The 18,367-nt window shown below is 34.6% G+C and overlaps 1 protein-coding gene across 1 annotated transcript in view; it reads right to left on the bottom strand.

Annotated features, from left to right (window-relative positions):
- MYO16 (myosin XVI) overlaps nt 1–18,367 on the bottom strand; it is a 746,727-nt gene that overhangs the window by 250,410 nt on the left and 477,950 nt on the right. Inside the window, 2 exon segments of the mRNA XM_043997806.1 lie at nt 14,048–14,248; nt 17,523–17,675. Coding sequence (XP_043853741.1) covers nt 14,048–14,248; nt 17,523–17,675 — 354 coding nt within the window.

Raw genomic sequence — 18,367 nt, 5'->3', positions numbered from 1 at the left:
CTTAAAGGAAGGAGTGTAGAGTGAACCCTCCTAATTTCAGGCTACATTGTCTTCCGGATAGGAAAAAAATACAGTGAAGACACAATACAGGAAGATGTATTAGGCTCTATGGAAAGAGTGGCAGATAATTTATCTTTCTTTAAATGCAAGTAAATCATGCATTTAGGAGAAAATAATCAAAATTACACTATAGATAGGTTTATGGAGATATACCTGAGTTATTATAAATTTCTCTCTAAGGTTATAGTCTAGTATACTGCTATTGACAAAAATGGTCAGTGCAATGGCAAGCAATAGTGTGGTGAGGGGGGTAAAAATATTATATTTGTTGTCAGAAGTCATGGATTCAACTCCTAACACAGTTACTTATTTTCAATTTGACCTTGGGCAATCCTCTTAATCTCTCTAGTTCCCAGTTTTATTTTTTCTTAAAATAATTGATTTTAATTGCATACCCTCCAAGTCTATGATGATCAAGAAATAAATAAAAATAAGTGAAAGCACATTAGCTCTTTAGGAAGCTGTGGGAATACTACAGGGGGTTCTGTTAAGCAAAGCAGAAGAAAGTCATAATGGGGCTAGAAAACTGAAAAATAAATAGCCCAACACAGGCCTCAGTGTTTGTGTACCAAAAGTTCAAACACAACACTCATTTCTCAAGCATGAATGACCTAAGTCAAGAAGAGTCATGTACCTAGATCTGTGAGTGACTGGCTATCCTCAATGGTTGGCAAGGCAGACAGTCTCAGGCTTATTCCCTTCCTGGTAGCCATGATTCACCAAAATTACTGCCACTCTCTCTTTCATGTAATGTACAGTAAAGGGCCATAGAAAGGAAAGGCAGCCAATCAAGGATGGCTACCATCCCATTTACCATGAAGATGACTGAATTGCTTCTTCAATGATTGATGTGATGATGGCATAGGATCTCAAGACCAAGTCAAGGAATTGTGGTTAGTAATAAGGCAGATTGAAATGATTTATTAAAAAAATGCAAAGAATACACTAGACAAAAGTAATTTTTTAAAAAGTGAATAAATCAGGGTCATTTTGAAAAGCTGAATAACTACCACTTGGGCAACACATGTGTGTGTTTTATGATGTTAGAATATACTTTTCAAAGTAGCAATATTAAAGCTACAATTATGCTTCTAATAAAGTAACAAACAACCCATTCTATAATTTTAAAAAAGAGAGAGTAATATTTCTACTTTAAGAATATAAAATTTAGGGTGAAGAGCAGACTAACTGAAGGACAATTAAGTTTTCCAGACTACTCCGTAGCCTGTGATATTTTAGAATGCATACATTATGATGAATCATTGAAGGTGTCATAGTGAGAAGGAAAGCACTTTTCCCCCACATTTCTTTCTAGCTTATGTGAGAATATAGATTTGAGTTTCTGAAAAGACTTTCTGTTAACTATGCAATGATAGGTTTTTGTATGTTGAGCTTATTTTTTGTACATGTACTACCCTCCCACTTCCCATAGACAAGGTAAGCTCCTAGAGGACAGGCATTGTTTTAATCTTGATGTCACAAATGTGTATGGGATATAGATGGCATTGAATAAATATCTGTTGAATGAATGAGGATGGAAAAGGAGACTGTAACTTCTTAAATTTACAGTCATTTGACAAAGAAGTGTTAGGTGTTTTCAGTTTAAAGTGGCATGCATTAAAAGAGATACACCTTTAAAGGAAGGGGTGATCCCAAAGGATGGGAGAGCAATAAGTGTGAAGTTCCTCCCATTGACAGCTGACCCAATAAGGGTCTCTCAATTTTCCATTTATATTTTTGTGAGTACAATTTCTTTGATTTTCAGATTAAGATATTTTCAGGCCAACATGCTCCCCCTGAAAGTTAATAAAGCCAAGCTGTTTAGGAGATGAAAACTTCACACAACTGACCAATACAAATAATTAATGGAATTGTGGTAGTCTCTACCACTATTTTGGTCACTGTCTCTGCAAAATCCTCTAGTGAAGGTTGGTGGGGTGGAGAGATGGTAAAGGGGATGGATCAAAGGTAGAAACAGAGACAATCTCTTAGGTGTCCTTTGACTCTGGTCTATCACAAGAAAAGTCTACAGAAGCTTGATTATGTCAAGAGGAATGAATAATCACTTTCTGCAAATACCAACTTCTTCATTAGTGATTCTATTATCGTTTGGGTCATCCTGGTTTATCCTATCTCCTCTCCCTGGGAGATTTTCCTCTTTATATCTTACTGTATTTGTTAAGTCGATCTTTGCTGATTATCAATATTCAGATGCAGCTTTGGCTTTTGATCTGCCATTAATTAACTCTATAAATAGCAGACAACTTGCTTAAACTGTTGGCCTCAGTGTTTTTACATCTAATGTAGTTGTAAACAATATTCTATCCTATATGTCTGTGGGGAATATAAAAATACTTATAAAGCATTTATGCTAAGTAATGGTCTAGTTTGGGAAGTGTAGAGCCATGGAATTTTTTTCCTATTTCAAAGTGGAACACACTAAATCAATTAACATACTTTGTTGAAAATTAATCTGCTAATTCATCCTCCACACAGCCACCAAAGAGTTTTTCCTATAGGATAAATTTGATCATGTCTCCCCATCCCATTCACAACACAGCCCATTGGTTCTTATTAATTTCATTATCAAATGTAAAGTCTTCTTGTAATTAATTTTTTTCACTTCCTGGCTGCCTTATTGTACATTACCCCTCATCAGCTTACTATTCAGTCCAGTCAACTTGACCTTTTTGCACTTTCTCACATGTGCCACTTCATGATACTCCTGCCTGTGTCTTTCATTACTTGTACCCTATAGAAGGGATTTATCATTTTCTTCTCTACCACTTTTTGGAATCTCTGTTTTCTTCAGCCTAATTTCCACATATATGTATATGTATGTGTGTGTATATATATGTATATATACATACATACATACACATATATACATACATACATACACACACACACACACACACACATATATGGTATCTGTTCTTCCCATTAGAATGTATGCTCCCTTAGGGACTCAGCATTTGACAAAAGTAGGAAAACAGAATAACAATGTGGCAGAATTTATGGACCAACATCTCACACTATATACCAATAAAGTTTAAAATGGATACATGACAATCATAAAGGGTGATATAATAAATTACAATAAGGACAAAATTGATTACCTTATGGATTTATGGGTAGGGAAATGGTTCATGATCAAATAAGAATGCTATAAGATCAGAGAACATAAAACAAAGAATTTTGATTACATAAAGCTAAATTTTTTTTGAACAAACCAAAATAATATAAATAAAATTAAAAGGATAACAGGAAATTGGGAAAAATCTTTACAATGTATTTCTCTATTAAAAGTTCTCATTTCTAAGATATATAAGGAATTGTTTTAAATTTATAAAAATAAGAGGCATTTCTTAATTTATAAATGCAGGGGCAGCTAGGTGGCACAGTGGATAGAGCAGCAGCCCTGGAGTCAGGAAGACCTGAGTTCAAATCTGGCCTCAGACACTTAAGAACTGTGTGACCCTGGGCAAGTCACTTAACCCCAATTGCCTTGCCCCACCCCCCAAAAGTGTAATTTATAAATGGTCAAAGAATAATAACAAACATTTTTCAAGGGCACAGATCTTAGGCATAACAACCATATGAAATAATGCTCCAAATTATCAATACAGAATTAAAGTAACTGAAGCTGCTCTCTCACAACTATCAGATTAGTGAAGGAAACAAAACAAAGATTACACTCGGAGCTGCAGGAAAAGAGACACTATTGAACATTGATTGCTATAACATAAATTAATAATCATTCTAGCAATTTGTAACTATACAACAAAACTGACTAAACTGTGAATACATTTTGACCTAGCCAGTAGCACTAGTAAACCTATACTCTAAAGATATCAGTGAGGAAAAAAGAACCTCTCACATGTACGAAATTATTTATAGCAGCTTTTTCTCTTGTAGCATAATAAAGTAGAAACTAAGGGAGGCTGTCTGTCTACTGTTATAATGGCTGAAAACATTATGGTGTATAACTGTAATTGACTAATATATCATTATAAATGATGAATGAGGAGATTTTAGAGAAATCTTAGAAAACATATAAACTGATTCAGTATGAAGTTAGCTGAACCAGAACGATTTGTAAAATAAAAAACGTTACAAAGAAAAACAACTTAGAAGTATTGATAACTTTGATCAATGAAATAACTAAAAATCTAAAAGATTAGTTGTGAAGCATTCTACCTATCTCTTAACCGAGAGGTGATGGACACATGATACAGAGTAAGAAAAACATTTGCAGAAACACAGTGGGAATTTGTTTTGGATAGAGCATTTAGCATCTATAAATATGTACATACATTAAATTAATATTATATGTATATATGCATATGTTACGCATATACACATATCTGTATGTATATTCTCTCTCTCTCCATGGCTCTCTCTTTACAAAGGTTTTGTAACCTTTCCCCCAAGGCAGGAATAGGACTGCTAGGAAGAAAGGAGAAACAAAAAGATAAAGAAAATAAATTATATAAATAGTGTTATTGATGTTTCTTTCTATCTTTTTTTAATGCAGAGAACAGAAGGAAGGCAATAAGATAAGATAACAAGATAAGTAGGGCAGCTTTGAAAGCTTCAGGTTAAACATATATACTTAAAAAGACAAAAAAACAAGCTGTGCACAATTGAGATCTGCAGTTTCATATAAAACACTTTTCTTCTTCTATTATGCATAGATAAATTCCCATTTTATTTGGAGTTTGCGAAGTTCAAAAGAATTTTTTATAAATAAGCAAATAAAAAAAAGAAATATATATTCTTTGAGGGAATGGCTTGTTTAACTTTTGGCTTTGTATTCCCAGTGCCTAGTATTGTGCCTAAAATATGGAAGGTACTTAGAGTTTGATGCTTGATTTATTTTCCAGAAAGGTAGAAAGTCTATCTATATCTGATCTTTTTAATGTATATATTTGATAAACATATACACATGAATGGATATGTGCATAGATATGCATTTTCTACACATACATGTACAATATATATGTACATCTGCACATTGTATTACATACATGTGTATTCAAATATGTGAGCATGTATGTATGCTATTTTCTATATATGACATGCATGCATACAACACACATGCATGCGTATGTATGTGTGTAGAAAACAAAATAACCAGGAATACAGCTATCAATATTCTGGAATTTTATGCTTTCTCATTTTTTTGTCAGTACAAAAAAGCATAAATAACAGAAGCTATTAAGTTTCTGATGAAACTATGAGATCACTTAAAAGCCCTTTTGTATTTTCTCTAACAAAACCCTGAGTAAGTGAGCATTTATCACACTGTGACAATTTATGCCAATACAGTATTTCATTGGAAATGATAGAATATCACAGGCAGGCTGAATTAGCAACATGGTCTCTCTGGTTTTAACTCTTCAAAAAGTCTGTCCAAAAGGTGAACAAATGCAGATTTAAGTTAAAAACTGTGAGTAAAAATGCCTTTGTCAAATAACCTTTCATAGCTTCAGCACAGCTTAGACTAGACTGATTTGATTGTTATGTCTGGGGATTCAGCCTGGAGAGAGAGGAAAAAAAGAGAAAATCAAATGAAAGCTTCCCTATTGATTAATCCATCTCCTTTGTCTTTTGATTTAAAGGTTCAGTTTCACAGTCTGCCTGGGATAGAAGCTGTCTCCCACAAATCTCCCCATGGTGAAGGTGAGTCGACAGCTGAGACAGGTATTTCTGACACATGTAGAGTTGGGAAATTGAACACCTATTGATCCACATTTAAAAGATGTTATGTAAACAGGTTTAAGGGCAAAGATGTCCATCTTTTGGCCTGATCCATTTATCACCTTGTTATAGGTCAGACCAACATTACATTTCAAGGTAAGACACCCTTGTCAAAATGGTTAGTACATTTGCAAATCTTAGAAAATCTCAGCATTGGAAGGGACCCCAGAGTTTGCCTAGTTCAATCTACACCTACCCAGGAGTTTTCTCTACAGCATCCCAAATAAAACAATCATTAAGTTTTTTAGTGAGGGGGAACTCACTACTTTAAAAAGGCAGGCCATTTCACTGTGAATTGTTAGAAATGTTTGCTTATATTGAGGCAAAATATTTTTCCATCCATTGCTCCTTGTTCTGATTCCTTTAGCAAATCAGAAAAGTTCTTCTTCCAGATGATAGCCTTTCTAAAATAAGAACATAATTCTTATAAGCCCCTTTCTCCCTAATTCCTCTTTTCTTCATGGCAATTCCATTAGATAATTCTCTTATAACACAGGTTTAAATTCCCTTAACATCCTGGCTGTCCTCGTTTGCCAATGACTTTACTAAATTATGGTACCCAGAACTGAAAATAATATTCCAAATGTGATTTGAGCAGAACCAAAGATCACATGGACTTTTTTTTCCCCAAACACAACATTAACTCTTATTTAGGTAAGAGTTTAATAGACATTCCTAATGTTTTTTTATATGAACTATTGTCTAATAGGATCTTATTATACATAGTAGAGTTGAGGATAGTTTGGAGACTATTATTCATTGCTATGAATGATGAAATTTCTTCTAACAATACAAGAAAGCACATTCACTGCCCCTTATAGTCCTGTATGGTTTCCAGCAGGACTTAAACTCAGGTTTTCTTCATTTCAAGGGTTACTTTTTAACCATTATACTTCATTCTTCTCATAGTAGTGACTTAATAAGTGTTGTTGGGGGGGGTGCGGGGGTTGGATTGCATTGAATTAAAACACGTCTTTCTCTTTCTGTTCTTTGATAGTTGTTTATTTTTTTTTTGAGCCTAAGTGTGGAATTTAAGATTTATCCCTATTAAATTTCATCTTATTAGATTGTGGCCCATAGTTTTAAACTGTCCAGGTCTTTTTCATTCTTAACCTGTCAACCAATGTGTTTTCCCCCCTATATCCGTGCCAGGTAAAAATTTAAAAATATGCTATTTATTCCTTCATTCAAGTCATTGGTGAAAATGCCAATCTATGTAGGCCAAAAGGTAGGTATCTGTAGGCATGTTACTCCCTCCAGGTAGATATTGATGAAATAATCACCATTCTTTGGATTTCTCTAATCCTTCAGCCACTTCTTGAATCCATTAAGACATACCATGATCAGCCCACATTTTTTTGCTTTGTCCACATAAATATCATAGGAAAGGTTTTTTTTTTTTTTTTATAAATTCCATGTTAAAACCATACTATACTCTGCATAGTCCAAATCTACCAGTTAAGTAAACCTACCAAAAAGAAAAAAGTGAAATACATTTAAATGTTCTACTGGCAAGGTATGGACTGACTGCCTTGGGGGTGGTGTGAGGGGGCACTTAAATCAGTAAAGGCACTGGGAGTCACATTTCTTCCCAAATCTGGAAGAGGAGAAGCTAATGAGTAATTAAAACTAGAGGAGGGGCAGCTAGGTGAATAGAACATCGACCCTGGATTCAGAAGGAACTGAGTTCAAATATGACCTCAGACACTTAACACTTACTAGCTGTGTGACCCTGAGCAAGTCACTTAACCGCAATTGCCTCACCAAAAAAACAAAAAACAAAACAAAACAAAACAAAACAAAAAACTAGAGGGCAGAGTGTTTTATTATGGGGGAGTTTTAGAAGATCTCTTTCCCAAGATAGGAGAGTACTCACCAAGAGGAGGGGATGGCTGTAGTCTGTCACCCTACCCTCACCCAATCACATAATGTGGAAGTTGCAGTAGTGGCAATTTTCAGCAGTTCAGCTTTTAAAACCTATGCCTCTTTATGGGAGATTGGAAAACTACAGGGTCTAGCATCAAGCCCCCCCGCCCTTTTTAAAGAGAAATTGGCACTCAGGTGTCTAGGGACCTGAAAGGGGTTATCTGATTGGAACAGATACATTGAGTGGAATATGGAAGAACTGGTAGTCTTTATCTCCTCTCCAACCCTTACTTCCACTGGGTGCTACTGGAATTCCTTTCTAAGTATTCTAGTATTATGTTAAACACTGAATCGATTCTATTAAAAGAAGAAAAAAAAAGATGGTTGTTGCTGTGCTTTTCATTTCCTTGTGCTCCTTGTTTAGAGCATGAAGGGACAACACACTCTGGGAGACAACATGTAGAATCTGATCTTTCCTACTTCAGGGCTGAGAACTGAACTTCCCTAACTATTGTTAAAGAGTTATTTCTTTCCAAGGACATAATCATGAATCATTAAAATTTTGTGAATCCAACCTGATTTGTAAAAATTATTGTTTCTTTATCTCAGAACTTGAGATATTTTGATGAATTCTTCAAATAAAATAATCCATCAATAATAATTTACTATATTGTATACCTACTATGTGCTAGGTATAGTGTGGGATTACTCTAATAATAAAATTAAATGATTTCCATTCCTCAGAGATTTGGTTATCAGATTACCAGCTAAATAAATTTCAGACTCATTCTGTTGAAAAAGTAGTCCTTTTCTTTTAAAGGGAAAAAGAATTAAGTATTTTGCAGTCTAGGGGAGAATTAACAATAAAACATTGTTATTTCTTAAATTGATGTCTAATAACTAGGCTAAAAGATCAGTGATGTGCTTCATGTGAAAGCATGCAGAAGACAATGAAATGGATACGAATGTGTAGAACCCAAGAGCCTGTGAGTTCTACTTCATGCCTTGTAGTTGAGGATGATGAAGAGGAAAAAAAGGTATGAATAAAAAATACATTAGAATACATCACAAAAACTTATGCACACAGAGTATGCAAGAGTAATATATTTTTATTCAGTAAGAAAAAGCTCATAACAGTCTTTATTTCTTTAAGTACCCTATTGGAAAAACTTGGAAAGAGAAAATATATCAAAATGTGTTGCTTTATGGAAGAATAAGTAGTAAAACTATGTAAACACTAAGAAAAATGAACTCCAATTTTAAAGGCAAAGAATAGGATGAATGACTACAGTTAGACAAGACCCAAGCAATAAGCCAATTAAATGGAAAAGTCTCTCTTTAAAAATAGTGCTTAAAAATATTTGATTTGATTGAGGATAAGGACTGTCTTTCTTTTTTATTAATTGTATCCCTAGTGCTTAGGATAGTTTCTAGCACACAGAAAGCACTTAATAAATATCTATTGGATTGGATTGCTTGGTATTGTAGCAGGAGATAGAAATCCATCTAAAAGAAAGATTGAAAGGGAAAAGAAAAGGGCATAGTTGAGGATGAGATGGATAGACATTATCATGTAAACAACGAACATGAGCTTGGAAAAACTTTGAGAGACAGTGGGAGATAGAAGGCCTTAGTGTGCCATGAGTCATGAAAAGCTGGATGAGACTAAATGACAGAACAACAAAGTACTTAAAATAATGGGCAGAAAACAGCAAAATAGAATCAGACACCTGGGCATCTATTCTCTTCCCAATCTTAGGAGTTGAGGCTGAGGTTGAATGGGATTAGCAGTCAAGAATCAGGTTTTCCAAAAAGCCATTTGAAATCCTAGATCTCTTGGAGGCCATCTCTCTAACCAAAATGTTTTTTCAGTCCCTTAGGGGAATAAGATACATGTTCACTCTCCATTTTGGGAACATTTCAAAGGACAGAGAGAATCTAGACCTTCCCCTCAATTTGAAATTGAATCATTAGATGCAGCAGAGTTAACAATGGAATTTTCACATGCTAGAGTAGGATTCTTTTAAGAGGCTCAGGATCTTCCTATAAGCTGGGAATAATTTCTCCAGCCCCTATCTCTCAATGTACATCTTAGAGGGAACCAGTTGAATCTGCCTCTCTCCCTACTTATGAGATTAGGCAATGAAGCACATAACTGAGGTCCTATAGTCTAGGGTTTCTAAAGTTCGGTTTACTATGAATGCAGATTGACAATCTATCACTAACTTGTCATGAAAACAATTGTCAAAATGTTTTGAGGTTCACAGAAACTTTCTGGAGATGGAGAAGGTTACCAATGCCTACAACTTTGAGATTTTTCCTTAATGCACTGGGAAGCAAAAGTGCCAACAAGTGGTAACTTCAGTTTTATGCCTGAATAAGTGATTAAAAAGAAACCTACAATTTTCTGAATTAATTCTCCTCATAACCCATACTCCTTAATGTATGCCATTCTATGGTTTATAAGCTATTTTTCCTTGACCTAGATTTATATTCAAAAAAGGTCTCAGATGCTATTACTTATTTCGAGGAGAAGCTTTTGCCTCTTCTATAATACTAAATTTTAGAAACCATGCAATAAAATAATGCTTTTGATTTCAATGAAAAATAAAACCCTAGTAACAGTTAATATTCTTTGCCAAACTATACTTTTGTTTCTCTTCATGATTCTTATTTTCAATTGCCAATAAAACTGAATGCAATTATCTAATGCTTGAACCATTACATAAATCACTAGCTGGATGTTAAGGGCTACCCTTGAAAGAGGCTATCCCATAATGTTCTCAAATTCACTCCAGAAGACTTTAATTTAACTTCATTCTCATTAATGCTGGACAATTAGTATTTCATGTATACCCTCTTTGCCACTTAAAAGAGAAATCTTTAATTAAGAGTGATTAATACACTGCTCCTAAGAGACATGAAAATTAAAATGGGTTTAAAAACATTCCTTAGTACCACAAACATTTTTAAAGCTTCAACTATGTGCAAAAGCACTTTGAAAGGCTATGGAAAAAAAGGGGAAAAAAAACAAATTACACACAACTCCTGTCCTCAAAGAGCTTTATTTCTCATTGGAGTGATGGGACCTATTAAGACATATAAATGACAAATTATTTTTTTCAGCTAGAATATGATTAAGTTCACAGGATAGGACAAATTGAGTTACTTGAGAGATCTAAGGAAGTAGTGATAATTTTACACTGTTGGTATTGTGGTAAAAAAATATGAAAGTTTTTTAAAAGTCGGTTAGGATAACTAAAAGACGCCAGTTTTTTTTTTTTTTTTAAGGACCACCCTTTCTGGGAGGAGACCAATGGCACGTCAGACTGCCTGCTAGCACTCCACTTCTGGGGTGCGAGCTTAAAAGGCAAGGAGAGAACGGAAGTGGGAGTTTTTTACTGCTCTGCTGGTCTCCTGACTGCGCTGCACAGGCTGATGCTGATGAGAGTTCAACTGGGCCCGGCTCGCGGTTAGCAGCAGCATGCGCTTGACACGGTCTCTCTCTCCCCAAAGGTGGCCTTTGGCTTTTGGTGAGTTTTATACGGAATATAGACTAAGCTTAGACTTAAGATGATTTGTATTGTGTTTCTACTTTCCTATCCTTCTAATCAACATCACCTTGTGACTACCATACAATAAAAGCTCTAACTAGAAAACCAGAAGCTTCTTCCATTTACTAGTCTGGGAGATAAATTAAGGGAAAGGTTAAAGAGGGGAGATTTATGACCTAATATCCAATTTTAAATCTCACAGTATCTAGGAAAGTATGAAAAAGAAATGATTTCAAAAGAGACATGTCCATGACAGTTGACATCCACAAACAAACACAGTTAGATTAAGATATGGAAACAACAACTAATTTGCTTTCCTTTGAAAGGTATTTTGAAGTCAAATTGTATTTTGGGGATATGCTAAGGAAGGCATTTCAGATGTAATTCAAATACTGTTCTTAATTTTTTAAAGAAGTCTTTTCTCCTTTGCAGTACCATGGACTATCTAGCTAGATAAATATATAGATATACACAGGCATGCATGTGTGTATGTATGCATATAGATATACATATATGCACACTTACATGATGTAAAAAAACTCTGGCAAGAAACACATTTCTTTAAGACAGTTCAGCAAAGAGTCAGTTTATCCTAGACTTTGGATTAATCATTTATGATTACCAGGAGTGATGATGAACACCATTTTAAGATGAATTAATTTAAATAAAATATTTTCATAAACTACCTTTCAGTATAACATTTTAAAGATAAAAGAGTTACAGAAAATAGTGAATGATTGTCTCTGGTCATCTAGTTAGCATAATGGATAAAATATTGAATTTGGAGGTTGAACTACCTTAGTTCAAAGCTTGCTTCAGAGTCCCCATTTACAAAATGGGGATGATAATAAGATCCATCTTATGGGATTATTTTGAAGAGCAAATGAAATAACAACAAATCACTTTGCAAAACTGAAAGTGTTATGCAAATCTTAGCTATTATTATTTCTAACAAATCAAATTTTTATTGCTTTCTCAAGACTTACCAACAATGTACCTCACTTAAAAAACAAAACAAAAAAGCTGCCAACTCGCCTACTCCAATCACCCAGGCTCTGCTATTTATCTGCAGGAAAGAAACACTGTACTGTGACTAAAGAGAGTAAATTTGTTGGACATAGAGAATTCAAACGTTTTACTAATGCACAATATATTTTGGGTTAGGGATAATTCTCTATCCAGTTGTGTCAAACAAATAGAAATGGGGGACCAACAAACCCTATATAAGGATGCCAGCAGACTGGATATTGATTTAGTTTTAAAATGTAATATTATCCATGTTTTAGTGTATTATAATTTATTTTGTCAAATATTTCCTTATTACATTTTAATTCAGATTTGACCACACTAGGAAGTGTCCTGGGTCACATTCCACCTATAGGCTGTATTTTTGACAACCGTGCCCTGTCCATTCCTCTGGACAAAGATAAGACCACAGTCATGCCTTAAACTATTGACTCCCCTTTAGGAAACCATCTTCAGAAATGACTTTCCCTATCTAATTTTGGGGAAATCTTAGTTGCTGGAAAACGAACACTTGGGGATCTCATTTAATGAATGAAACAAAAGTTGCAACTACTTAAATTTTTTCAAGGGTTTTTTGTTGTTGTGAACATACCTTTTAGTTAGATGTTTCATTCATTTGCCCTTCTCAATGTGTGTGTTGTAGCTTTTCTTTCAGGAAATTTTCCCATCTCACTGTGTGTGGCCTGGATGAACTACATGGATCTTTTCTAGCTCTAGAAGTATTATCCTATGATCTTAAAGATCATGGACCTGGGGCAACTAGGTGGTGCAGTAGATAGAGCACCAGCCCTGGAGTCAGGAGTACCTGAGTTCAAATCCGGCCTCAGATGCTTGACCCTGGGCAAGTCACTTAACCCCAATTGCCTCACCAAAAAAAAAAAAAATCATGAACCTGGGTTTTAGAAGGCTATGCTTGAGTAGTATAAACTATGGCCACACCTGCCATCCTAGAGATATTTAGGGGATGAATAAGCCCAGCAAATGACTGTATGTCTGCTGCCCAAAGATGGTCTAGTTAAACTCTGGGAGACACATCACCACAAAATTGTCTAATTCATGGATATCAACCATGCAAGTAAAACTAGATGATTCTAATCTCCATTAGTGGATTTTTCAATGGCTTTAAGTGAAGACTAAGAAATCTAACTTTATCCAATTGGGAAACATTAAAGGTTTGGGTACAGGAGCAGCTGACATGAAAAAAGTCATGATTTAGAAAGACTGGCCTGGAAGAAAGGACAAGGTGTGAGTGATAAAATATGTCTTATATGCAAGTACATATATGCTATCTTTTCCTCTTAAACAAATACTTATTTAGAAAATGAAAATAGAATTAATTCAATCTTTAGACTCATAACATATCATAAAGAACATATCAAAGGCTTGTGGGTAAAACTAAGGAAATATGTTATGCTGGTGCATTAGAAAGAGTAATAGACTTAGACACAATGTGCCTGGGCTTGCATCCCAACTCAGTCACTTATGTAAAACATGTGACCTGGAACAATTCCCTTCATCTTTCTGATCCTCACTTTCTTCATCCATAAAAAGGAGGGGTTCGACTAGATAACTCTTAAGATCACTTCTAGCTCTGCATCTAGAAATGTGGTCCTAACTTTGGAAGACATTTGAAAGTTGGCAGTTTCAAAATGGATTCCATAAAGTAACTGATTTGTGACCAACCTTTCCTTTGTCAAAATGATGTAGTATAAAAGTTGTGACAACCCCCAAATTATCCCTTAATTCTTTGTTCATTATCTGCAATTCACTGAACTTACCCGTCCTGCATAATGCATAATAGTGAAGGTGGTGCAATGATCTTTGAGTGCCACATTTCCATTCCCATCCTTAATGGCGGAATACACTGCATTGGAATTGGAAGATTCCAAGAGAAACTGAAGTCGTTTAGGAAAATTAGATTCCAGTGACCCAAGTACTTGGCTCTCTTCATCCAACAAAGAGAGAAATCCAGATGGCTTCTGAAAAGCAAAAGAAACAATAATTTTAAAAGGCCTTAGGCAGTTATTCTACTCTAATCCCTTCAGTTGGATACTTTTTGTTAAATAGAAAAATCATTTAATATTTTATGGCTAAGCAAGTACACATGACCATGACTTTTTAAAATTAGATTTTTTTCTAAGTACCAGGAAGTGACTTTTTTAGACATTTCTATGATTTGAATTTTATCCTGACACATTTCCTTAAAAACAATAGGATTTCAGATTAAAAGAGTTTTCTCATTGAAATGTGATTTTTAAAAAGTGTTGCTTATATCAGAAAAGCTGTAGTTTATTTTAGTATATGGAAGTTTGGTCTAACCCAAACTAAGCACTTCATACTTCACTTAGGGAAAAAAAAAAGAAATCACCACCAACAAACATGAGAAGGAAAAAAGACTAAGTCTCAAGATTATGTGACAAAATCCCACTCAGCAGGAAGTAGGAAGTGCCTCTATGACATTCCACAGTTCAGACCTAGAAAAAGCAACCATGCAGAAGAGAGTTATAAATCTCAAATTAGAAGGCTGATCGTTTGTGACTGCCAAAGAAAAGAACTAAAGCACTACAGTATCCAATGTTCTAAAATTAATTCTGCATCACTGGAAAGGGCTGCTTAACAGTACTTCCCAGCCTCCAACATCTCCCCCATATTTAGCATACCATTCTGCCTACATAGTTTGGACATCTGTTGAACAACTTTTTTACCTAGTGCTTTGTCTCATTTTACTCCCCCAATTTGGTCCCCAGGAAAATTGCTGGAGTGAAGTTTAAAATTGCCTTTTTAATTAAGATAATGGGTTGAGTCTAGGCCCAGTGATGCATAATCCTCTGAAGACCAACCTAGATAAGTTCTAAGAAGCTCTATCCATGGAGTATGGTTTCCTTCTCTGCAATAACTGATAATAGTCTATCAAGGAAGGCTCATGGAAGGAAAGAAAGAATGGTAATTTGTACTGCTAAGGGGTATACCCATACTGAGAAATTCCTAGACTTTTGAAATATCAATATAAGAAAAAATAGTAACTTAATGAGCAGAGAGATCTAATACATTAGTGCCTTAGCATGCCATCCTCCTAGAAAGGCCTGAAGAGAGTGGCTTTGTGAAGAGATTAAATAGGCATCTGCCTTCAAGGTTTAATGTGAGGCCCTCAAACACACATGTACCAGCCAATATTCTACCCTTAGAATGTGCTTCCTTTGGGTCTTAAATGCTTTTAATAATCCCAGAGTACCCTATCAAAATGCAAATATTTATTAGAGGAGTCAGTTTTGACTGTCAACTAAAGCTAATGGTAATTGTTTCTACAATATTTCTCCACACATGTAAATGTATATATACTCTGCTACCTATTGTCTATACTAATAGTGAAGATTTAGAAAAAAAACTATGGTTTTTAAAGTGCTTTACATATATTATTTGATTATTACACACCTTTGTGAGGTAGATATTATTATTATGCCCATTTTATAGATGAGGAAACTGAACCTGAGAGAGATAAAATGACTTGCCCAGGGAAGGATTTGAACACAGGTTTTCTTGATTGCAAATCTTTTATCCACTACTCTCAGATCATTTTCAATAGAAGACTTTGAATAGGAGAGTGGCATAGTCAGATGTGTGCATTAGGTATGTGATTTTGATAGTTATGTGCAGAATGGATTGCAAAGACAGAAAATGGAAACATGGAGACCATTGAGATATCCATTGCTGACCTAGTTGGGAAGTGATGAGGTCTCAAATGGTAGAAAAGAAAGTAAACAAGCACCTTTTAAGTGAAATTGAAAGAACAAAGTACTAAAGATGTCCTGGAGGGCCAATGGCCAGCAATGAGACTGATGGGCATCTGGAAGTGAAGAACTTGACAAAAGAGAAATTGGATACCAAAAATTAGATGGAAATGCAGAAGACAACCTTTGCCTTCTTAACAATCCTACCTCCAGGTGAACTCTTATGCATATTATCTTAACTCTAGTACAGTAGAAAGAACATGTAATGTGATGTCTGAGGATATCATCTGAAACTTTTTAACTTACACTGTCAATTTATGAATCACATATGTGGTGATCCAGAGAAAGAGGCTTTGCACTTGTGATTTAAATTAGGACAGGTATACTGTATGGTATGGAACAGGAAAAAAAAGGCTTGTTTTTGTTTTGTTTTGTTTTTGTTATTTGAAAAATGACATATAAGTGGAAAAAAAAGGACTGATTGTCAGAATGTAATATATACTTTGGGTTTACACACACACAATGACAGGTGAAAAGAGGACTAATAAGACTGGGGGGAAAGAGGAGGAGATGATTATAAACAATGGCCTCCAGTGATATTAAGGGAGATGGGGAAGGAGGCAACTTGATAAGTTGAACCAGGGAAATTTAGATGAGAATTTGGGAGGACTTTTCAAATTGTAGCTCTTTAAAAATGGAATAGATTTTTTTTTCTTCCTGAGATGGCTCAAGAGTAATTCTGTTTCAAGATAGAGAGAATAGACTAAATGTCTTCCAAGGGTCCCTTCCAACACCACAATTTAATGATTTTATGAATCTATTTTTATATAAAGGAAGGTTAAATAATAGTAACTCTCTAAAATAGCTGAATAAGGCTCTTTTCAAAAAACCATCAAGCACATTAGATATATCATCTATAAACACTCATAATAGTTTTATGTATGGGTCAGTGAATATTGATATCTAACCCAATTTAGATAAGGAAACTGAGGCAAAAAGTCACTTAGCACCTAGTCTGAAGTTCAACAATGAAGAGTCAAAAATTTTGATTCTAATATATAAACCATGTTTCTTGAACCTTTCCCCCCAGTTTTAAAGGCTTGGCAAACAGTTCACTATTGAAGCTCATATAACCTTTGACTATGAGTATTAAGGAGATCTCATGAATGTGTTTTATGATTCCTCTAGTCTTAGAGATTATATTATAAATTGTGAACATTAAAAGTTTGCAGTTGTGCCAAAAGAAGATTCTTTAGGGATGGAGCCAAAGTTGAGCATTTTTATAACAAGATGATCATATATTTCCGACGACTCATTCAGTAAATTGGTAATCATCCAAGAGCTCTTTCGGGAAAAGGTAGTGTGTTCTTCAACAGATTTGGAAATGTAATAAATATATTCAAGGGTTTATAGATGAAGATGCTTCAAAAAAAGTTCGCTTAAAAGAAAGTAGTTTATCTCTATTATTTTAAGATTTATAGTGCTTGAAAAATATCCAATTGTACCATGTGGATTTGCAGGATACCTGGAAAAAAAAATCCAAAGCTGCCGTCTGGTTACTAGGAGAATATGTTGTTTCCATGGTAACTCCCTCTTGTACACATTCTGTTTGCTCTTGTAGAAAAAGCACTTCATTGATATACTGGTGTATCTTCTCATTGGTCATGTTGACACAGAGCTATTGGGACAAAAAAAGAAAAAGAAAATGAAAACATTTACAAGACAATTAGGCAGGACAGTATTAACTCTATTTAAAAAAGAATTGTTTGATGAAATGGAACCATATGAAAGTTCTGAACAGACTATACCACAGAGAAGAAAGTATGTCATTGTTCTCACATGTCAGAATAAAAATTTTCACTTCATATTTTAATATGCTTATCTTAAAATATATAGCTTCGGTTGAATTAAGAGTTTTCACAATTCAGTCAAAATCCTTATATTAGCCAACTAGCCCAATAAATTAAAGATTTTAAAATATCTCCTCTATCATGTTCTTGTCTCAATTGGAAATTCAAATTTCTTGCTATTTAAATGCTACGGTACCTCAATGAATGATCAGTTTTCCTTCCTTTTGAACAATGCCTATCACCCATGCCCATTTGTAGACAGATTTTAAAGGTGTCTTTCATTTCAAATATATTTAACTTGATTTCAATATGTAAGACAATTAAAATATGTCTGTCATAATTATCATTATAATAACTCATATTTGGCATATCAGCATGGGAAGCAACTGTGTAGGAATAGTTAGTTCAGGAAAGAATTGGAGCATCAAGCAATAGTTAGGATGGAAGATAGATGAAAAGAAGATCCCAGTATTATATCTAGAAGAAGTAGTATCTTTATAGAAGATCGAATACAAAGTAT

This window comes from Dromiciops gliroides, chromosome 3, assembly GCF_019393635.1.
Source record: "Dromiciops gliroides isolate mDroGli1 chromosome 3, mDroGli1.pri, whole genome shotgun sequence".
Taxonomy (NCBI): domain Eukaryota; kingdom Metazoa; phylum Chordata; class Mammalia; order Microbiotheria; family Microbiotheriidae; genus Dromiciops; species Dromiciops gliroides.
The sequence above is the reverse complement of the archived record's forward strand: the minus strand, read 5'-3'. Positions and strand labels throughout refer to the sequence as shown.